Source organism: Brachycentrus maculatus, unplaced genomic scaffold (genome assembly GCF_059751285.1).
Source record: "Brachycentrus maculatus isolate JH-2025_06_01 unplaced genomic scaffold, ASM5975128v1 h1tg000966l, whole genome shotgun sequence".
Classification (NCBI taxonomy): Eukaryota; Metazoa; Arthropoda; class Insecta; order Trichoptera; family Brachycentridae; genus Brachycentrus; species Brachycentrus maculatus.
In genome coordinates, this window is record NW_028281687.1 from 162,703 (window position 1) to 187,384 (window position 24,682).

At 33.4% G+C, this 24,682-nt stretch overlaps 1 protein-coding gene across 2 annotated transcripts in view; it reads left to right on the forward strand.

Annotated features, from left to right (window-relative positions):
- The window catches only part of LOC148299757 (hexokinase-1-like), a 34,109-nt gene extending 12,014 nt beyond the window's left edge, over window positions 1–22,095 (forward strand). Inside the window, exons 2-12 of one of the 2 annotated variants that reach the window (XM_088275734.1) lie at window positions 9,282–9,374; window positions 15,744–15,897; window positions 16,419–16,530; window positions 17,829–17,935; window positions 18,631–18,765; window positions 18,930–19,015; window positions 19,454–19,674; window positions 19,952–20,107; window positions 20,302–20,575; window positions 20,704–20,786; window positions 21,656–22,095. In XM_088275734.1, the coding sequence (XP_088131860.1) occupies window positions 9,291–9,374; window positions 15,744–15,897; window positions 16,419–16,530; window positions 17,829–17,935; window positions 18,631–18,765; window positions 18,930–19,015; window positions 19,454–19,674; window positions 19,952–20,107; window positions 20,302–20,575; window positions 20,704–20,786; window positions 21,656–21,671 (1,428 nt within the window). In that variant the 5' untranslated portion in view covers window positions 9,282–9,290 and the 3' untranslated portion in view covers window positions 21,672–22,095. Of the gene's footprint in view, window positions 1–9,281; window positions 9,375–15,743; window positions 15,898–16,418; window positions 16,531–17,828; window positions 17,936–18,630; window positions 18,766–18,929; window positions 19,016–19,453; window positions 19,675–19,951; window positions 20,108–20,301; window positions 20,576–20,703; window positions 20,791–21,655 lie in introns of those variants that run through there. The other variant, XM_088275735.1, reaches the window with a different exon arrangement.
- Window positions 22,096–24,682: the final 2,587 nt, after the last annotated feature.

Genomic DNA, 24,682 nt, shown 5'->3' on the forward strand with positions numbered 1-24,682 from the left:
ATTATTATTTAACGCGGGAAAAGAAACTGTTCTCTGTATTTCGCAAGACGAAAATATCCCGTTTTTTGTAATCCATTTTCGTATATTGGACGATATGCCGGGAAATTACGCACTTGGCATCGCGGGTGAAAGGAAATAACTCTCGCGGGCGATTTACGAAGCTCGGGCGTTCCTATCGCGGCCAGTTCTTATGTCACCCCGGACGTAATATGTTTCCAATAATGAACAGTTTTTTTTACATACTTTGTTGAAAATAATTTCGTAGCACATATATTTAGATGTCTCATATTGTTTATGTTTTTTTATTACTCTCATAATGGATAGGACACAATAATTAGAAAAACGCATGACTTAAGTGAATAATTGGTGTATTTTAAATTATCCATATGTCTAATGATCTTCAAAACACCCTTTGATAAGAGAGTGTTTGGAAATTATAAAATTGAATTTTTTTTAACCAAATAACAAAAGTGAATAAATATAAATTTTAAATGACTTCTCACTACAATTAAATATTTTCTTTATTAATATGCTTTATTGAATTCTGTAATTTAGGATTATTTATATGAATCTTAACACAATTTGTAATTCTACCTAATTTGACCAACGATTTTCTACATATATTCACTCGCACATAAAAGAAGAATCCAATTGTATTGACTGCTTTCAAGAATTATTTCATGAAAATATTTCTGTTTTTTCGACACTGTTTAACAACGCCCTGGCAAGGCAAAACAACCGTCACAAAAATAAATTAATTCAATAAAATCATAAATTGTGTTTGTTTAAAAATATATTATGCCATGGATTATTTATCTATACAGTTAACAACGAATTTTTTATATCGATTGGTAAAGGTCAATTTGAAAAAAAACGTTTGAATTTGTGTATTTCGGATAACAATTCCGAGAACGAATATTTTAAACACCACTTTAGATGCAAATGTGTTATTTACATCGTTTTTGGGTTCACAAAAGCTTGTCTATCACCGGTCTAGGGTGTGTCTGGTATAATTAGTACGGAAACATCCGCGAGTGGCGCTCGCTGGACGCTGGACGCCGGACGCTGGACCTCGTGACGGGTACACGGTACACAGTGCCTACGCACGTAGACTTGTAGACCTACCGAAAATAATCTAATTGGAACCTAATGTCTTGGCAACTTGTTTGTTTTGGAATTTTCGCCGATCCCGATGTGCGTCAGAGAGAATTGATAAAAAACATTTACTCGAAGATATTGTTACTGAGCGATGTAAGTTTATTTTGTAGAATACCATATTCAATCATTGTTAAACACAGATCACGTTATTTCATAGTAAATAAAATAATATAATAAATTCTAAATACATACGTCAAGATCTGTTATAATATTTTGAGTTTCACAAAGTAGTCCCAATTGTTCTTCTTTTTAACTCTTCACATCTTCCTTCTTCAGAACTAAGGACATCTAGAATATTCCTGGATACTTGGGACCGTACATTTCCACGTTGTATGATTATTTGCTCTTAGTATTGCTTCTGGAATTAGGTACCCAGTGGTGAATGTCCCGTTCCATCTAGCATCTAGCAAGAGCCCTTCTTCGTGATATTTTTGCCTATGTAATAAGCCTAGGGCCAACAAGCCTTTCCAAGTGTAGGGTGCCTTCGAAATACGATTTATGACCCTATTAATTAGAGTTAAAAGATGTAACCTTTATCCATAACGTAACCCAACTTTTGCTTATCAAACCCAAAGGGTTTAGTGTTTGATTTTAATATTTAATATATAAATTAACCTAAAGGGATTTGATTAAGAAAAGCAAAGATTTAGTTTCATTCGTCTGCTAAGTATTGTACTGAATCTTACTCAATTGATTATATTCAGTAAAAAATATTTATGAACACTTTGCATATATTAAAGTCTGCGTTCGTTAAATTGACGTTTCAAGGATGCTGCTATTTAATATTTAATACAAAATTTGTGTTTTTTTAAACTATATTAATAAGTTAAGGCAATTCTCTATTGCCTTAACGTGTCGCATTCTGTTTAAGGGGAATAGGAGTTGGTTTTATCTAGTAAAGGCGTTGACCTCTTCTGTTTGGGAAACGCAAAAGGAAATCTGTTATTTTATTTGAGTTTGGCTCTAAGAATTCTTTCCGATCAACTGGATCGCATATTAATGAGGCTTTATTGCCCAGAGAAGAAATCGTAGTGACACCAGATGGAGCTGTGCGTGTATGTATATGTGCATATTGAACTAATACGAACCAACACGATTAGATGACTTAAAGAAGTATTTGTTATTGTGACACAGTCTGGAGGCCCGCAGGCCCGACAGGTGGTTAGAGCTATTTTTAATATTAATTTAAAAATATTACATTCAAACGTACACATACATATGTATGTTTAGTGATAGCCTTTTTTGTCGCGTATGTTATGCAAATTTACAATTATGTCAAGAAATTCACCCGAAACTTTTAACCGATGTAAACTATTAGATTATACATTAGTTAGTAATCGAATGTCAAATTCATTACACGCATTATTAATCAGTCACTCGAACTGATTTTATTTGAATTTACATAATTTTAAAGGGTAAAAATAACAAACGAATGGGCACTAACAAAAAAATAAACGATTAGTGATTTTATTTACTTAGGCTTTTTTTCGATTGATGAATTTTTTAAACAACTTTAAATTTAAATGTCTGATGCGGTAATACAAACTATTAGCAAATAAATCTTAATATTTCGTTTTGATGTATTATTGTTGTATATTTTGTTTTTTTTTGTGGACTAGCACTGATCGCTTGTGAGGTAATACTTGACTTTTTAAAAGTTAGATGTATATTTTGCATACTTGCTTTTAAAGCGTATGTGGTGTATATGTCAGTCAAAAAGTTTGGTCCTTCGTTTGTGTCTTCAGTGTTAGGGACTGAAGGGATGAGTGGTCATGAAAAATTTATGATAAAGTCACTCGAGTTACTGAGGAACTTTCCGTGTTTACTCTTATGACAAGAAAACCATGGAAAACTCTTCAAGAAAATCTCAACTGTTAATGGGCGTCGAGAGTGCTTTATGTACCATTATGTGTATGCAGAGAAAAGATGTTGATTTTACGAGAAAAAATATCAATAAATGCGTAAACCTGTAAGATGATTCTGGCCGTAGAAGCTGAGAGACTTTATGGAAATCCACTAAATCCCTGTTTCATAAGTCCGATAGCCCTAAAAGAAAAACCTCTTGTAGAAGAGAGTACCTAGAGCAGTAAAAAAACACAAAAATATGTAGTAAAGCCATTTCAGTAATTAAAAAATATCTGCAAAATTCCGACACCAGCTTAGTACGCAAGTAATTTAGAGAAAATTTCGGGTTGACGAAGGTAACCAAAATGTGCTATTCTTGGAAAAGTGAAATATGGCGTAGTAGTAATAAGCCGAGCAAACAATCTGAGACAGGTTCCTACTAATGAACTGGTTCTTGGTCAAACATTCTGCTGCAGTATACCGGTTACAGAATAAACGTTTATTTCAAAATGTTGTTTGTATTCTTTACCTGTTTAAGGTGCGTTAGTTTGTGTAGTACTTATGTATAATAGAATCTACACGTTCAAATTACATATTTAACGATAGTAAAACTTGACTTTAATGCTCGTCATGTCTATTTTATAGTATCACGTTTTCTACATATTGAATTTCAAGAAATCTCTGGTTCTCTAAATACTCGTACATTTTAGCAACAAAACTCTTCTATTGTTGCAAAGTATTTAATGTAAATTAAACGAAAAGTTAACACAGAACTAGAGATATCAAAAAAATCTTTGAAATACTCTTTCCACATTTTTCTTATTACTATTTCCATTTTTTTGCAAATTTAAAATTGTTATTGTGTATGATGAAAATGTTAATCATACTCAATTCCAAATATGTTTTTTATAGTATTTTTTCACATGCAAGACGCATATTGCACAACAGTTTGTTAATAAAACATAAAATAGTTTTCCAGTACATAAGAATTATATTTTCAGAAGCTAGTATTTCATGTTTTCCTTTAAGGCCCAGTATTCGTTAAGTGGCGACTTATTTTTTTCTAAATTCAGGTAGAATTTTACGTAATTGGTTTTTTTCCTTAAAACACCGTTTCTATTTTAAAAAAAATAGTTTTTCTCAAAAATAATTATATGGTTTTGAAAAGGAAAGAGTTATTGAAAGGAGGAGTTTAAAATTCTTTATATGTTCTAAAAAACAATAAAATATCCAATAACCTTATTTTGAAAAATCGGGCGTGAGGCATGTGACCTCTCTGGTGGTCGCCGGTGGAATGAATTCTGTGTTTGCGAATATCCCCTTAACCGTAGTATGTTGCGAAGGTTAGTCACTCTGCTGACCTTAGGTATTGATTGGGAGAGTGACGTCACGAGCCCTCCCGAAGTGACGTAACCCGGCGAGGGCGCGTCTCGGCGGAGCGCTGTGATAGGTCCAGCCGATCTGGGACCGGCCGACCACGTGGTGCTTCCAACATTTTATAGCAGTGTGTCTTTATTAACACAAATAGGGAATTACCCCATACTGTGAAGTTACGAAAAAATATTTAGTAAATAGTTAAAAATGCTAAAAATCTTATTTCCTCATATTCTGATCAGTAGATAAAAGAAAAAAACCTCAAAATATTATATAATAATCGCCCTTATCAGGACTTTTTTCCAGTGACCGAGTTTCGTCGTAACCGGCATCATCAGACTGGTGGTTACATTATCAGATGTCGGTTATGACGAAACCCAGTCGCCGGTCAAATAAAATTTATGAGGAAGAACTACCTCAGATGTTTTTTTTATTTTATAAAATGCAGTTCCACCAACAACTGTGTATATTTTTAAAAGCATGCAAAGTGGCACATGTGCTTTTAAATTATAAATGGTATTTTTTTATTTTTAAATACTACTTCATATTCTTCATTTGTATCCTATTGACTATTGTATATTCCACAATTAAGAATCTGGAACGCGGAACTAATCAACTCGCTTTCATATATGAGCTCGTAATTAACGTTAACTGCAGTACCCTGCGCACCATCTGGGCAAGGATAGGGAGATAAAAAAATATTAAATTTTAGGGTAAAAATGTATTTTGATAGTATCGAAGACTGTCGAACGATTTAACAAAACGATCCCCCATAAGAAGCCATACACTCGTATATTGTTAACTCTATGATATAATTATTAACATTTTGATTTCATAAAGAAATAACCTACCCTGTAGGTCAGACATAAGAAAACTCCTTCAAAAAACCTTTTGAAAGGTTGTTAAAATCACGATGTGCCAAAGGCCATAATGTATAGGTAATATATTCATTGATATATACAAAAAGTCGCAATAAGTCTTTTGCGCTTTTGAATTTCACACGATTTTAATGAGATATCCTTCCATATTATTTTTTAACATCTCGACAAATATGAAGATGAATATGGAAGTCTGGGCACTTACGGGTCTTACGACCGCCATAGGCTGGTTTAAATGATCTCTTTACACACCTGTAACATTCACCAATTTTACCCATGATTGACAATTGCACTACTTAAATTCTTAGAAGTTCTATATACATATTATCCAATTTGTTAAAAAATAATATGAAAAGTAACTTCTATAATTGGAAATAATCCAGATTTGTAAACAAGTATTTGGACACACTCAAAATGGTGTCTACATCGTTCCAGTTTCCAATTTTCTGTTGTTGTTCGCAACTATTTAACTCTACTAAGCTACTAAGCTAGGAGGCATTCGCCTCTCGGGGAATCGGACTCACACCCTTCTAAAATCGTAAGCTACTAAATTTAATAGTCTTATGACCTCTACAGAGTACGATACTATTTTAACGAATGTATTTGAAGCCGATCTGTGCGTACTCGTATAACATGCATTGTGGATATTGTCGTGTTGACAGATTTTATTGGCAGTCTTCACTATGTGACGTGGCATGGTGGGGCTCGGCAATATAGAGCAGTTTATATTATCACGATATTATAAATATCATAATAAAAATAGTACTGTTTTGTTGAAATTCATTTATTTCATTACACCACTATGTTCACGTTTTAACGTGATGTCGTTGAACTTGTAAAGAACGTTTTTTTAATGTTGTACGCAGTAAATATTTAATTCGATAATAATATTACGATATAAATGTATTTTATTTTCAAATTTACTGTATGATTTTTATCGATCTTTTATAAATAAATATAACTGCCATAATATAATTTCATAAAAGATAGCCGGATGATGCAAAGCGTATATCGAATTGTCTCATAAGTGTATTAAAAAAAATATAGTATCAAAAACTTCAGAAAGTTCTTATCAGACTCTGAAAACGAGATTGTTCTTCAAATCGTTGCGTATTTTTATTGCCGAATTTATTTTAAAACAGTACGAGGTTATAATATAGACGCGATAAGCACCTTGTTTGCTTTTAAGTCTCCTTAAATAATCTTGACCTCTTAACCTTCTGTTGATATTTTATCAAAAAAAATATATCTCATTTAAAAATATAATTTTAAAGTACCTACACAATATAATGTGATAATTTAATTTAAAAAATGAGATCACGGAGATTGGTAAATGTGTGCATTGTAATTCATTTGAAATATTCAGAGATTCGAGACTCGAGTCAGATTCTACTAGTTCAGCTATCATAGACACTATTCATTGTGTCCGTGACTTCAATACGGATGTTATTTTTATTATAAAATCTGCACGTTTTATTATACTTTTCTTCGAGCTCAATCTGCACCCGATGGTGCACAAGGCATCGAGGCATTGGATAAAGTAGTATTATAATGATGGTAAATTACTCGATGATAATGTGATGCACGTTATGACCGATCTTTTTATAGGGTAGGTAAGGTATTAAATACACGACTGTTACTTTTGATAGATGGCGAACACCGGGAGAATCGAATATTAATCTAATCATTATCATTACTAAAAAGTAAAAACAATACACGCTTTATTTTTTGATGAACGTCTCACTAGGCAGAGCCCGTGACGAGACGTCCATTTACAATTATAAAGAAAATATTATTTTGAAATTACAAATACATGCTACAACAAAAATGTAAAATAAAGAGAAATTAACAAAATAAGTACAGTTTAGTGCACTGAGAAATCGTCAAGTATGCGACAATAATAATGACTCGCTGACTTGATTTAGGTGGGGTGACCAACTGTAGGCAGCTCTCGAGTCCCATATCATGAAGCCACTTTTTTTCTAATTTTATTTTATGTGGCGCAACATTGTTTGGACCTTAGGCTCGGTAGTCTAACACGCTAATCACTACAATGTGGAAGATAATGTAGTGGATGAATTCGCCAATGGCCAAGTGTCATGAGGTGAACTTGTCTCGTCCGTCGAGCAGTTCCCGCGAGCTCCGCGCCGCGCGCCGCGCGCCGGCGCCAATTAATAATCGCGAATTTTAAAAAAGAACACCACAGTCACGAGTCGGGTTATTTTGGTCCACCTATCAGAATGTGCGGACTAAAATAATGCTCGCTTTTCGCCAATTCTCGCAAACAGTCTGCTGAGATAATGTTTCTGTAAATTCAAATCATATGACACAACAGTAAAATACACTGACTTAAAATGTCTAACCTCTCTTCTAAATCAAAGTCTCATGACTGAAAATGGGTCACATGGGATTGGCCCGAGGGCCTGTGGGCATGCCTCCGCCAGATGACCGTGACCAGGTCGCTCCATCACACTCCGTAGGATAGTGTGTCAGCCGCTGCATCCCATCTCGGGGTTCGCGTTCCTACCTGGGACTGCAAGCTAGGACACAATATGCCGAACCCTCTTCTAGTGGAACGGAAGGTCTGTTGATAACAGTCAACAATCCGCTTTCTCCTGAGGAGTGCAACGTGGCTTCCTCCCAGCAATGAGCAAATGCTGACAAGTTCCTGACTGGCTCACACTAGATTATCCCTCCTATTTCCAAAACAGATTTAAATAAAACATCTTTATTTAGTTAGAATAAACAAAAATCCACTTTAATGACCTTGTACATAATAGGCAAGGTAAATAATAAACGCAATCCCATCTCAAAAAAAGGTGGCAATGGCTAGTGATCGAGGATCCTATCCGAATTCGATGGTTGAAGTCAGGTTGTGGTCCCGCAGTTAGTGTCTCGGACTCTGAGTCAGAGTCTCCGAGTTCGAACTCACCTACCACAACTTGATACCAATTTTTTTAAACGAGCCGCTTAATCCAGCGAAAATAAAATGAATTAAATATATTAAATATAACTTTGTTTTAAAATGCCTATAAATATTTTATTATAACTCAATTATATTGTCTACCGGTTTTAAAGCTAACCGCTTCTTTTTCAAGACTGATTATTACTAGTATTAATCAGTCTTGAAAAGTAAGCGGTTAGCTTCGAAACCAAAGACATTATAATTTAGTAATAATAAAATATTTGTAGTGATTTTAAAACACTCATATTTTGATTATAAAATGGAAAATCACAACGTTATTGTTTCAAATATAAATAATAAAATAATATGAAACTGAAATATTTGTGTATATATAATATTTGTTATACAATAAGAACACAAATATTTCTCTTTAATAAAGGATGATGTATAAATCCATATAAAAGGATTTAAAACTATATTTTCACCTATCGTCAGCTGTGACTATACTGCTCCATGAGTAGTTCCTTCATAGAACTGTACTCATTCGACTGTAGGGCCAGCTTTACCATTCACTTTAAAGAGTTTAAATTCTAATAATTCTGATTCATTGAACAAGTCACGTTATCCTAATATCCATTTATATCATCTAGTTGCCGCAGCTAAGCGGACCTTTACATGGTGGGCGGGTGCGGGGGAATGGAGGGGGGGTAGTGGGGAAGATAGTAGAAAGTGATTACATTAGAAATGGAAATAGAATGGCATGATAATAATTGCTCAACACTTGAAGGGCTTCACGCTACATTCATTAATTCAAATTTTCCAACGCTGAAATGGTTTCTGTCGCGACATTACCAAGAGGAAAATGTTCAGTCAGAGAATCAGTTCAATTGATGGATTTTATTCATTAAAAAAAAAGATAAATGTTTGTGTTTTTATTATTTACAAAACTACTTGAATTTCATACTATTTCTGTGAGCCTAAGCGGATCATTATTAGAAACAGGTATCAAATTGTGGTAGAGTAAGATAAAACCGAGAAACACTAACCACGAGATCACAACCCGACACTTACCTTTCATTGGATTAAATGAAATTAATGGTGTAATTGTTTTATTGTTTCAGTAATTCAGGATGAGTGACTGCCATGAACAAATCTTCGAGGCGCAGTTCCTGGCGCCTCCTCTCATACTGCAAGACAAGGAGAGAGCTTCGCAGGTTTTTACCCTTTTGTTTATATTAACACTAATGTAGTTTAAAGCTTAAGTTAACACAAAATAGATTATTAAATAAACATTTATAGTAACTTCATTTGAAAATAACATGCCTAAACTGAAATAGAAATTGATCTTCAGTAAAACTAAAAATAAAATCCTTTTTAACTTACGTAGATATAAATTTGACCGAATTGAATAAGTGGTGAAAATGAAGTTGTAAAGTTTGATTTTTAAATTTTTGTAACCTGGTAAAAAATCATCAGTTGGTCCATAAAATATCTAACACCACCCGGACTGAGTAAAAACATTGTTATAGAATTTTTTGAGTTGAATTTATGGATCCCAATATGTAATACACTTCATTGTGATGTATAATATACCATTGTATAACAAACATATATGTAGAATCAAAAAAGAATACGGATTGTAAATACAAAAATATGAAGTTTAAATGCAAATGTTTTACATTTTAAAAAAACTGAGATTGCGTAGCGCAATCATTAGCGACGAAGCTACCAATCCAGGGATTCTAGATTTGATCCAAATTATGTTAATTTAATCTAAAAAAATAGTTTAAAAAATAAACGCTTTGTCATATTACTTAATTCTTTTGCAACACGCATTTCTTGCTTCATCGCACTATATATTTGTAAAGTTGTATGCACTATTGTGTTAAAATGTTAAAAATCGATATGGAATATTTAAAAAAAAAAATTATATTTATTATGTCAATACATATTATAACTGCAATGCTTGGCATTAAGTAATAATTATAGCCCCTGATATAAGGTAATCTCTTTAATCACATGTATTAAAAAACAACAATATTATGATCTCAGTACCTACTTACTATGTATATATTCCTGGATTGTTACAATAAACAGAAGTAGGGATCTGAATACCTCCTGATAATATGTAATCTGATAATAAAACATTGTTACTGTGTGATATCATCGAGTATTTTGATAATCTCGTGCGTGTTTTAGAGCTTCAGTAATTAATAATCCTACCATTTAGGATTAGAGAACGGTAAAAAAATATTGTACCAGTATTACATTAACATAGATATTATCATAGATAGGGCTCTAGAAAAAAGAACACTTCGTTATTCATTGTCTCAAGCAATGGATTATACACCCTACATTATCAATAACATATGTGGTAATGTATCAAGACGATGAATCTATTGTTTTTTTTTAAGAGGATGAATACCTGTGTAACGTTTACCATTCTGCTCATGTTTGAGACCCTTTCAAATAACACAAATTAAGTGAGAGTTTATTCTCCTTAAAACAAAAACAGAAAGCGATATACATTTTTTAGAAAAAGTATATAGAGAACAATTTTAATGATTTGAATTATAAAATGATTTATTGAACAGACTATCAGAGAACTTGACTGACAGGAAGCGTAGATCGAGTACTAAAATTGCGGTATATTTCTCCGTGTGTTTTCTCAGATAAGTTTAGAAAATTGAAAAAAAAAATAGTTCAGAGGATGTATGCTGCAATGCGATTTAATTGCTAGGATTAAGAGTAATCGCCTAGGTAAAGTCTTAACCACACATCGGCTGTCCAAATTTAAAACACAGTAAGGGACATTTTTTTGTAGTAGGTTTTTTTTGCATTTATGGACTAAGTAGACTCTACTTATTCCAAAAATGCAAAAAAAAACTACTACAAAAAAAATGTCCCTTACTGTGTTTTAAATTTGGACAGCTGACATGGTGCAATCATCTAATATTTACATAGGGCTAACCACACATAGCACAACTGCCTTGTTAAAACAATCTCGCCAGTATAATTCTCTTTGATTTCTTTTTAACTGTTATTATAAAATCTATAATCTTTTCGTAAATAACTGTCTGGCAATTTTTTTTATCCAATTACTTTTCTCTTTTATCTGTCTACAGTACTCAGAGATAAGTTTGATATAAGTTAGAGATAAGCTTTATCTATTAATCTTTTAATTAGAGAAGATACTCAATAATTTTTTTTAGAAAAGTAGGTAGTTAAAAATATTTACTTCGATAATATTATTTCAACTCACCACACCAAATGTGATCTTAGTTCATCCCTAGATACTCGTATAATAATTAGGTAGTAACCAAAAAAGTTTCTGCGGTTGTATCAGTAATCACACTAAACGTAATATATTAAAAATTATGTTGACGAATTACTCCGTTGTCTTTTTTTGCCTTTTTGTATCTTATCAAGACCTGAGATAATACCTTATAATGATATTAGACCAAAGACCAGCGCAAAATTTTTACGTAACCAACCAACCCGAAAATCACGTTTTTATTTTATTTAAAATTTAAGAGAAAAGATCTTGTCCGTGCAGTAACTTTCACCGAAAGCCGGAGAGTCTAAAGATGCTGGTAGTCACAAGGAGACTTCTGCGTTAGCGAGTGAGAGGCTGGCCTCCTGCGAGACAGGAACAAGAGGAATGATAGCAATATAGACTACAGCACTACTAAGCATTGAGCGCGACGATGAAGAAAAGTTAATATGGTCACCAACAGCATGTCTTGCCGGTTATATTGCCATCCATAAGACGAGAAAGATGGGGAAAAAAGAAGAATTTGTTTCCAGATTCATTAGCATATTCCTTTGAATGGCAGTAACTGGTAGAATATCGCATTTCACATTCAATGATTGGTAATGACAGTCTTCCTGTTTCTCTTATGGAGCGATCTCATCCTTGCGGATGGACTCTGATCCGTGCTGAGTGATCATTATCAAGTACTCACAATTTTGCAATCACTGCAGCCATTCCTTGTAATTGTGCATGACAGAAGTGATTTGTTCGCCAGATATGATCTAACCAAACGCAGTCAAACTTAATGCATCATAAATTTATAAAATCAAATAATATACAAGGATTACAATACAAACAATTGCTACATTTTCAAGGTATCATTCTCTTTTAAAATATTTATTTTTAATTCAGAAATTTGAGTGTTTGTTGTATCTTCTGGTAGTTGAAGTTTTTCATATTGTCTTAAAGTAGTCTGGGTTTTACTTATTTTTCAATCATGCAGTAGTGTGTAAAGTGTCCCTCATTTTACCAGTACTTAATATTCTCTTGTTGTAATAGACAGATTATCGGCATTAATATGTTTATATTTTACAAACTTTGGTTTGATATTGGTTAATTTGTTTCTTTGAATTTTCTTTCAAAGCGTAGATTACAAGCACAATTTTCTTCAAATAAAATTAGAATTTGTAACATTGACAGTAGAAACCAGTATTGTTGATAAGTACAGGTATTCAATAATCATTCTCCGAGTTAGTGACAATATCAGAACTTGATTAAACTTGTTGTTACGATGGTTCCATTTAATTGAAACTGTAATTAAATAAGTTTATAGTTAGCAACATGCTGATGGGTGATGTAGACGTTAATATGCCAGAGGCCGTGACATTTGGTCAACTCAGAAGTGTGCCCGGGCAATATGTAGTTACTTTGTTCTATCTGTAAGCTTATTATCAGTAATGTTTGATAAGGATGCTTGATCATGAAAATGAATTTATATTTAGATATAATTCCTGAAGTGTGCACATATAATATGAAGCAAAACTATTGTACTTTTTATAATAATTCTTCCTTTGGTCATCATATCCTGAAATTGAATACTGAACCAAAATTTCCCAAGTTGAATGTTTCTCAAGTGATTCATCACTCTATAGTATTTGGGTACTCTGAATTGAGCTTCTTTAAAAAAAATTATTTTTGGTAACAAATGATGGTCAGACCTCTCTGTACAAATTGGGGAATTATGTTTACCAAATGTACTAAATTTCCCGCTAAACCGCAGCGTTATTTTCAGGAAAAGCATCCCGAGATAAAGGATAAATCATCTGATTTTTTTAAAATAGGAGAGAAAGTTTTGGCATTATGAAAAACTGTTATAATACTTGCTTATTAATAAATAATACTTGTTAAATCAATAATGAAAACTACTGGAAGCTTCATACCCTATATGCCACCGAGTACCTTGTACCTCGACCTGGTAATACATATAAATTAAATTCGAATTGTAATATCTGAAAAAAAACAAACATGCGGGTTTTCGGGTATATGATGTAGTCGACATTGTAAAATTTCGGGAAGGTTCGTGTTGTAACATTGCGCAATAGTTCTAACATATTTCATCAGTCTTTTATGACAGAAAATACAAATCATGTTAATGTTATCTTCATCAACTGGATTGATGACGTCAGTAGTTTTGTCAAGTAGACTGTCCATTTATACAATATGTGTAGATAAAAAATAGTATTTATTTCTTCTGTTCATATGAGTAAAGAGGGATTTTGAAAGGTTTTAATTAATTTATAAAGAGTTGATTACCAGTGAATATGGATTTGTTGAAAAACTATGGTGATTAACCCCCCTGTAATATGTAATGAATACATACGCTGCTTTTGTAAAAATTCCAATTGTCTGCTCGTAAATGTAATGTGTACCGCAATTGTGTGCCATGCTGTAGTTGTCTTCGCGAAGATGCTAGCCATTACTTGTTACATGACAAAAACATGCGTCATTTAACATGAATTCATCTAAATTGATAGCAATTACAGCACCTAAGTACTCGATATAACACACATAAGTAATATATTGTATTCGCCAATTATTATTACAGTCTCACCATCGAATTCAATTGATTTATGGGCTTACCGAGAAATATACATACTTAGTACAATGTAACCAGTCAACTGGTTGGGAGTTTAAATGGCAACGTTTCGGTTAATGTGTTTGTCTACCGTGCATGAGGTCCCGGCTTTCAGGCCGAGCAAAATAAATATTTGTGATTTTTTTACTCTATCACTTGAAGCGCATGGTAACTTATCAAGTTAATAATGCATTGTAACATACATATATAGCATTTTACGCAGATTAGGGTTAAAAAAAGAAGAATTATAAACATTTAAGATTTGGAAAGGTTGCTGTTTTTTAACAATATCCACAAATATTTCAAATTTATTATAAAATAAACTTGGGTTCAAATATTTAAAAAAAATGTCTTTATTACATTTCATTTATTTATTTAGAGATGGAAATAAGAAATTAGGACATGGCGATTGGTTGTTTGTATTTATTTGCTGATAAAAATGATAATGCATTATTATTATTGCCTTTATGAAGTGCAATAAATTTACATCTAAACAATCCAATAAATATTAAAGTCTGTTATTTGCAAATGATGATATAGCTTCACCTTTTCGGGGGTTATCTAGTAAGAAATTACTGCCATCAAACTAGCAATAACATGGTTTGTAGTGGCGAAGAATTAGTTGTTATATAAACATAGGGTAATAAAGACAGATGTATTTGTTATCTACACATAAAACATCAAATAGTTAAATCAAAAGGGCATTTAAATGGAATATCTTATTTGCAAAATAGTTTTTTTATGTGTAGTGAAACATTACCAGAATATATGAATGGAATAAAAATGGAATAACTGAGGTGAAACCTTCTCATTTGCCATATCGTACCTAATGGTATATGCTAGAGCACTGCATCAAATAATGTACCCCAATGCCCTGCTTTAAATAGATGTAGTATTAATTCCATCATTAGGTAATTTTATGAAAGGCTTTAATCCTAAAATTACTCTTTACAAAATACATTTGATGTGTAGTGGGGGTATATTTGCACATATCTACAAGTGTGCAGGTGTATTAAAATACAGTGAAACCTCTATCTATCGTTTTTAAAGGGACCTATTAAAATAAACTATGAAAGCGGGAAAACAATGAATGTGGGATTAAGAGGCCAATACGCAAATAGATACGACCGAGTAAAGATACCGTCCTCCCAATCTACATAACCATTCGTAAGCTAAAATTCTAAGAAGAATACATGTTTAAGATGCAAATGTATTTATTTAAAAAAAAAATACAAACCTGAATAGAATAGTAAATAGTATTTTTTTCAGCATCGGTTATTGAATGTGCGTTGTAGAAATTTTTCTTCAAAGAGTGTGCACGCTTCTGGAAATGCAGGTACAGGCAGCGGCTCCTTTTCATCAATATCGACCTCTCCTGCTATCGGTTACACAAGCTTTTGATAGTTTCTATCCCATACGTTGCCGTTTAATGTAAGAAAATTGGAAATAATGTAAAAAAACAGACAAAATGTATCAAATATGCAGCTTAATTCGAACTATAAATGCGGTAAATGGTGATAGAGAAACGATCGATGCGGTTTAGTTTAGTATGAAATTAAGTCGGGATAGAAGAAATAAACGACTTATTCCGGAAAACGATTATTTGAGGAACGATAGATCGAGGTTTTACTGTAATTAAATATGTATGAATTGCCTGAAAAATATGTTTATTGTAATAAAATATGAAATTCCTAGGTGGAAGAGGTCACCCGGGGGCTGAGGGTGACAGGAGCAGCTCTGAGAAGAGTCCAGAAGATCTTCACAGACGAGATGCAGAGAGGGTTACTTCAAAAACCCTCGTCCCTGCAGATGGAGAACACATACCTTCCAGAACTTCCCGACGGCTCCGGTAAGCATCGCCCGATATGTTTTATAACCCTAACTATCATCACCACATGTTGTATTTATGTGGAATCTACAACATCAAATTAATAAGCAAATATCCAAAAAACTTGTCAATTTACACCCTATTTATTTAATTTAACGTGACACTGGGTTAGGCCTGCCGCTTAGTATATTCAAATTGTGTTGTTTATGTTAACCTGGATTGTTTTATTTTTTATTGTTCACATTGCAAGCTTTATGATGAGATGTTGGAATACAATACCCGGCTAACTCCATATAATATTTTACACTTTGTTATTAATTTCAGTGAAGTTATCTATTCTAAATATTCGTAACAAAGACTTAAGCGTACTTTACGAAGTGTAGTGGCGTCTACTTTATTTGAGCTAAATATTTGTTTAGCTGGATCCTGCGACTGAGAATGCAGAATTGTATCGGTTAATGCCATTCACAAAAACATGGAGGGTAAAACATTGATAAACATTAATGATAACAGTTGTGATAAAATAATCGGTTTGATTACAGAGGCAGGTAGATTCCTGGCGTTGGATCTCGGCGGAACTAACTTCAGGGTGCTGCTTCTGGAACTCAGTCAAGGAAACGTTGTCAGGGAGGCCGTCAAACATTACCACATCAGGTAATGTTCAATTAAACTTATTATTAAGGACAATTCTAAATTATTATAATTCAAACATAAAAAACAAGTTTCGAGAGCCATAATCCTTGATTTTCACAAGATGATGAGCTTTATAAAATTATTAGATCATTTCTAAATACACTTTCTGTTAGACAAGCGATGGGCGTAGTTGGGTAGACGCTCGACTGTGAAATTGGCATTGCGAGTTCGATTTCCGTCAATTGCAAAATAAATTCAAGAGAGATTTATTTTCGATTGGTCTGCGTGTTGCGATGTAATTTTAACATTTACCTTCCCTGTTCTAACTATCTTATCTGAAGATAAACCTCTATAATTAAAGACTTGAGGGTTATTTATCTTTTTAAATGCATCAAAATCATTAAAGATTATGTAGATGATACCAATAACTCTTCCAACACACATCAAAAGTGACAGTTGATCTGTCAAAGGAAATGAAATAAGGTGTGATGGAAAATAATTCAGGAATATATGTACATGACAACTTTTTTATCATATTGGGATTGGCAATAGTTGTCATGTGTTATGAGGTGCAAATCCCTACGTTCAATGTTCCCAATTGTTAGAAACATATATCACCGCAATGCATTAAATCAATCATTTAATATTGTTTAAATACAGGTACATTGAAATTACTTGCACAAGATTCATGTTTTACTGCAAAAATACATACAATTTATTTTATGATTTATTTTAATTAAAAATGTTAGTTAATGCAAGTATAGATTTTCACATGTACATATATCACCGGTCTTGACCTAACGAAAGATAAAGAGGATAATAAAATAAATTACAAGAATCTCTCCTTGTACATAGGTGACCTATCTTACCAGTTTCAAATTGTGCACAACGTACTTCAGTAACTACGTATAGTATCCAATCCTCTCCCAAGTCTAGGAGATATCTATGCGTCCTCATTGACGGTTTTGTGGTAATAACTGAATAAATCCGGAATCCTCAGTTGAAGGCTAATATTTCTGTACCTTTTAACAAATATTTATAGACAGAGACTAATTGACTTGTTTATAAAACTGCAGTGATTGGGTTCAGGTCGATGTTCGTCGAGTCGCCCTTCTGTCCTATCTCATTAGACTTTTCATTATTAATAATTCATTATTTTACTCTAGAAAATGAGCTTAGTCTTGGAACACGACAGAGCCGTCGATAAGTGTAATCAGTTGATGTGCAACTTCTTTTCATATGAATTTAACTGACTGTATCATTCAACTGAACACATATTTTTGGCTTGTTTGATTATTTGTTTTTATTTTTATTTCCAGTGATGAACAGAGAGTTGGCTGTGGAGTTAAGCTGTTTGACTATTTGGCAGAGTGTGTTGGTGACTTCATCAAATTTCAATCTCTTCAGGATACTCAGCTTTCTCTTGGTAATTATTTTATATCCAAGAATACCATTTACATATTTTTTAACATGGTTTATGATTTTTTTTTCATAAGAAAACACTTTCCATTACTTCATCACTATCCTTTTTCAGCAGTCTTTTTTTCTATGCGGTCTATCAGGTGATACCTCTTCCCGTGATGCACCTGATATCTTTCAACAAACCATAATGTCTGAAATCTAACTATTCGTTCATTGATTTCTAATCCTGCATGGATACTTACATTTGTTCTTAAATATCTATTTTACCCATTTTATTTGAAAAGGCTATGCAGTTGGTGGTTAAATTTCATAAATTACAGTTTCATCGATAAATTATAGAAATATTTTTTTCTTTCTAAAAAGTAAGGTCTAATCACACATTTTTATTTATTTAAACCCTTATCTGCACCCGATGATGCATAAGGCACTGCGTCATATAAACAGAGTGTTATCTTGATCGTTAACACATGAAGGAAAGGTAATCAGCCCTCCGCTTCAGGTACCAGTCCAGGGTAATTGAATAAATATTAGAGTGAAAAAATCACTCATATTTGTTTGACCCCCCCTAGGAATCGAACCCGGGACCTCCAGTACGGTAGCCGAGCGTGCTGACTATTACACTACGGAAGCTAAAATTTGAAACCATGTAACTTGTATTTAACTTTAATTCATATTACTAACTTGTATTTAATATTCTAGGTTTTACTTTTTCCTTTCCTATGGTCCAACACTCCTTGAACTCTGGATCTTTGCTGACATGGACCAAGTCCTTCAAGTGTAGTGGAATGGAACGAGACATGGTCCAAATGCTTCGAGAATCACTGGAGAAGTGCGGTAAGTTTTCTATACTCGCAGATATATCATTTCCACGAAACTGTTAAGCTGTTGGAAAAGCATCTCTTCTTACTGTATTATTTCTTAAAGCCTAAATTGGTTTATGAAGCTGAATTTTAAATGTATCATTATTTTTACTAATCAGTTGCATTTATTTATTACAGGAACGTATAATGTGAATGTTGTGGCTTTGTTGAATGATACTACGGGAACTCTGGTAGCTGGAGCGAGAATGGACCATCGCACCGGTGTAAGTATCATATCTAATAGTTGGTTTGTAAGTTGTCTGGGTTGTATTTGATTACTTATTTATTTTATTTATTGTAACTGCACAGTTGGTAGAATTCCATATTGAATTGTTGGGTAATACATATATCCAAAATTAAACAAGGTTTATTTGGTTGAATTCTACATTTATTTATGTATATGTTAATACGTGACGCGTTTCGTCTTCTTAGTGTTTGATAATGTCCTAAGAAGACGAAACCCGTCACGTATTAACATATACATAAATAAATGTAGAATTCAACTAAATAAACCTTGTTTGATTTTGGATGTATTACCCAACAATTTACTTATTTATTGTTTGAATTGTTAAATGATTTTGACAGTTCATCATTCGGTATAACACACAGCTCACTCGTTTAAGAATATGTGTTTGATGATGACATGTGACATATTCCTCTAGATCGCGATGATCCTGGGCACCGGCAGTAACGCGTGCTTCGTGGAGCGTGCGGACCGCGTGTCGCACTGGGAGGGCGGGCAGTCGGCCGCCAGCCTCGCGGCGCAGCAGGTGGTCATCGACATCGAGTGGGGCGCCTTCGGAGACAACGGCGTTATCGATTTTATCCGGACCCCTTTCGACAGGCAGGTGGACAGTCTGTCTCTCCTCGCCAACAGCTTTATGTAAGTGTTTGAATATCTAATTGAACATTATACCATTCCTCCCCAGAACATCCTCGCACCTGTCGATTGCTCTAACTTCTGACCTGTCCCTTTTCCAGTTTTTGCAATTCCAATAATCAGTCATGCCTTCTTTAGTCTTCTTCGGTTTTTATACCAATTATGGCTACGATATCAGATTTAATCGTATGTGTGATATCTTCATGTGTCTCAAAGTCAAATTCTTTAGTTTAAAAAAAAACTAACATTTTAAAATTCAAAACACATATTTGGATTGCAGGTTTGAGAAGTACATCAGCGGGAAGTACCTGGGGGAGGTGGCGCGCTGTGTTCTGGAGGGACTCATTCGCGCGGGACTTCTTCTGTCCGGGGGGAGGGCCGGAGCCCTACTGCACCCCGCTTCCTTTTCCACGGCCAGTGTGTCCGAAGTTGAACTGTTAGTACTGCTCATACACATATTTCATCAAATATCGCCTCGAATCTGTTCTTTTATATTGATGTTGTTTGCGCATAAAACACAGAATAACATTCCAAAGGATATCATCAACAGACTGCTTAAAAACCCTATTGATACACGTACATGTAGACCATTGACAAAAGTCATAAAATAATCAAACGATCGGTTTCCAGCGACAGTCTGGAGGGAGAGACGTGGCGCACGGAGCAGCTGATGGCACGACTCGGCGCCTCGCTGGTCGGGGAGGAGGTGCTCATTGTGCAGCACGTGTGCACGCTGGTGTCGCACCGCGCCGCGCAGCTGCTGTCCGCCTGCATGGCTGCCCTGCTGGAGCGCATGTGCTGGGAGCACGTCACCGTGGCCGTGGACGGCTCTCTGTACAAGCACCACCCCAGGCTGAGACACCTCTTCTCCAAGTTCACCTCTCTCCTCGCTCCGGACCACCAGGTATCTATCTACTACTCTCCTGTTCCGCGTGGTCCCCTCACTGAACTAGACGTGCTGTTCCTGACTGTACACATTTGATATATGAGATGTGTTTATATGTTTGTCCATAACTATTTTTTTGTTTCCAGTTCAGCTTGCTGTTGGCTGAGGACGGGAGTGGAAAGGGGGCAGGCCTCACTGCTGCGGTGGCCACGAGACTCGCTTCACGAAGGTAACTTTCTACAAATAGATAACATTATTTATTTCTGAAAATCTGCACTACGTTTACTATAAAAAGCCGGGTATAAGACTGATGATACTAGCTAGATATTGACATAGATTACAGAGTTGACAGTCAACTCTTTATACTTGCTTGAATCTTGTGTACTGTTGATTGATTTGACTCATTAAAACAACCAAGAAAAGCATATCAGTATTTGAAGGATGGTAATAACTCATGATATTCGGTTGGCTCACTAGATGGCTCGGTTAGGACTTTTTTTTATGTGCCAACAAAATTAAATATTATTCGAAAACTGTACGTCTCGGCTATAGTTCCGACCCTTGCCTTTGGTGGTAAATCAATATCTAAACTTGTCAGCTTGATGTAGCAACATTTATAGTAACAAGTTGTTTTCTGAAGTCGGCCTTGTCTATAAAAACAAAAATAATCATTTGTTGCCTAAAAACGCTGAGAAAGTTGTGTTCATTCATCATAATTTAACTTTAGTTAACTATGAACATTAATAAATTATTTTGTGAGCTTGTACCCGTATATTTCCAACAGTAAAAAACTTAAATTTACAATTTTTTTATTCCTTTGGCACTATTTTATTACTGATTCAGCATTGTACCCATCTTTTGTAATATGAAAAAATTGCAATTATTCAATCAAAATTAGATTTTTTTAACTATCCAGTATTCGGCCAGATATTGACATACTCTCCGGTATCGGGCCGGATAGTAAAACGAGGCCAGATAGGGTGGATACCGGATAGTTACCGGATATCCGTTTCATCTCTAGGAATAATCAAAATAAAATACTTCATTTATTAATTTATTTATGAATTTTTAATTACTGTTGCATTTTTTTTGTTCCAGAATGTCGCTGAAGTGAAAATTTATCTCATGGAAGAAAAAATAATTTAACTTTTAAGAATATTATCTATAATATCGACTGAAAACTTCACGAGAAATTCGGTCAACTGGTGCTAAGTGGACATCTCCTAAGAGTGGTTCAACATTTTACTAAATACTTATCGTAATATATTATTAATTAGTAAGTTAGTCACGCCCTTATGTGCCATATAACGTGCTACTGCAGTCGACACTTCACGGTTTGCTTCAAGCAATTCTGTAATGATGACAGATATTATATTAATATCTCTTCGTCAGGACCATATTCAAATTGATACGATAATACCACAAACTTAAAAAGTACAGCATTCTACCAAATGATGAAGGCATTTATGTAAGTAAGCAATTTAAGGTAATCTATTGCGCAAACCTGTTGCTTACCATAAATATACTGTGAATTAAAATAACTAAAATTGGGTCTTTTTGTATCTATTTTAAAATACACTGTTTTGACACAAAGTATTGGATCACTTAATTTAACGATGAATACAATTCATTTGCGATATTTTTATGAAAATTGATTATAGAAATGTATTTTTTAAAAAAACTATTTAACTTTTCGATTGTGTCTCTTTTATATCTAATTAAAGAATGGAACATATTTTTGTGGGTTGCCTAGAAACAAAAATAATAATCAGACGACGTGGTAACGAAGTAACTAGTATAGAAGCCAAAACGGCTATCTCCAAAATAGCAAATTTTTAATTGATTCAGCTCATTCATACTTTAACAAAAAATGTAAAATCTAGTTGAGGGTTAAGATGCCGATGGTGTGGTGGGTCGAACGGGTACATTGGACCCTATATCGCTCACTCCTTTCAAGAACGTCATAAATCAAAAAACTTGATTTTTCAGGAGAACATTTTTGAAGTTTAAATATATATTACAATGTATTAAAAATAAATATCAAGCCACATATTGAACTTTTTACTGTGCAACAGATCTTTTAAGGTAAAACCTGAAGATTTTTCTCCATTTGAAAAATATTAAGTATTTTTTTAAAAAAATTAAACAATACCTTTTCTTCAAAATGCAAAAACAACACTTTCTGCCCTGTAGCGGGTAAATATTGAGATAAATATATGCCGCTTTTGCTGGGATATAGTACATTTTCTGGGCATTCCTAAAACATACACAACTGAAAATTGACAATTTTTGATTTATGACGTTCTTGAAAGGAGTCAGCGATATATGATTTATGTAGTTAAATATAAAATACTCACGTACCTATATTTTTTTTGTGAACGACTTGACAATTTTGATAGCAATCGGCAAAATTTATTATTTTTTAAAAATTTATGGTAAGCTATATTTTGTAACATAATTTGTAAATCCTAGTTTGTTAAAATTATCTAAGTGTAATCTAGTAATGTGCCTTAATGTAACACCCTTATTCTATAAATGTATATCCGTATACATATAAACGCTAGCATACTACACTAGTTAGTTGCCGTTTTATAATATTCCTAATTCACATTTGCTCAATAATTAGTTTAAGATATAAATCTAGAAGTTATATAAAGATCTTTGTGTCATTTCCCATACTACAAAAAATGTAATATTTATTGTAATTTTTGTTTTGGGTTTTGAAACATGATAATACTTATAGTAAAATTGTATATGGTTTTGTAAGATTATTTAACTTACAAAACCCTCGTTACATTATGAAAAATTATTCTTTTTGTTTTGCATGACGAAAATATGTTTTATTAATGACTTTAAGTCATATATGTTAAAAATTAATTCAAAAACAAAGATGTCATATTATATATTCTAATTGTTATTGACACACCTTCTAAATTAATTAAATGATTTTATATTGATTTATATGTATATGTAAATTTATATCCTTAATGGATTTGATTTTATTTTCCATGGAAATGACGGGAACGGGTTGCTGGTTCGACTCTGTTCTTTGTAGATATGTACCTTCAGTTTTCATTTTGTAACATCTAAAACGAGTTTTTACGTTACAATACTCCAAACTCATTCTGAAAAGTGAGTATATTATTGATTTACTGGTTGGTAAGGGGGTAGGTGTTGTGACGTGGATTGGTCCTGCAAAAGGAGACTGTACCAGGTGCAACAATATTCACGAGTACCTGGTTCACGTGTGAATTATATCTTTGTATACTCTAGATACTCCTTACGGTACAACACAATTACCGTAGAGTTTCCTCACTTGACTGTGTTACCCTAAACTACATAACGGATTCAATATTTCAACAGTGCCTAATGCGTAGTTAGAGGCCTGCTGCTAATAATACAAATGAGAAGAATAAAAATACAAAAAACATTTTAGGTAAAAAAATATTTTTACCCAAGTTCGGCTTTTAGCCAGCAATGTGAATTTTTAAAATTTTACTATACGTATAAGTATTTCCTGAGCCCTGTACAATATTACAATTTTACCTATAAAATTTCATTATTCCTTGTTATTCGAAAAACAAACGACTGGTAATGTTTACATATTAATTTGACTTTAAATTCTTGAATGCATCAAATATATAGCCTAAAAAATGTTTGCAGTATAGTTACTCTGAACCAAATATATCATGTATTTCATTTGTATTTGATTAAAATATTTGTATTTGTGCATATATGGTTTTTAATTACTATTTTCAGTAATTAGCGCTGCTACTAATTGAACGTGGTGATATTTTAAAGATAATCAATTTATTTTACTGTTAATCCTTACAAATCTTCTAAACGGAAATAAAATGTTTTTATAATAATTTTTTATAAATTTTTCTCTTTCGGAGAATAAGATGATTTTTTGTACATATACTTTATTTAAAATATATTAAAATAATTTTTTTATAAATTTAAAGAGATTTTATTTCGTCATTCCTATCAGAAGTACATCTCCGCCATTTTCCTTTCGCTTGTGACACTCGTGACCCCTACGCGTGCTGGACTGCGGAAATATAAACGTGTGAAATATCAGATTTTTATCATAATCGAGTAAATCGTTGGCAGAGAATTGATTCT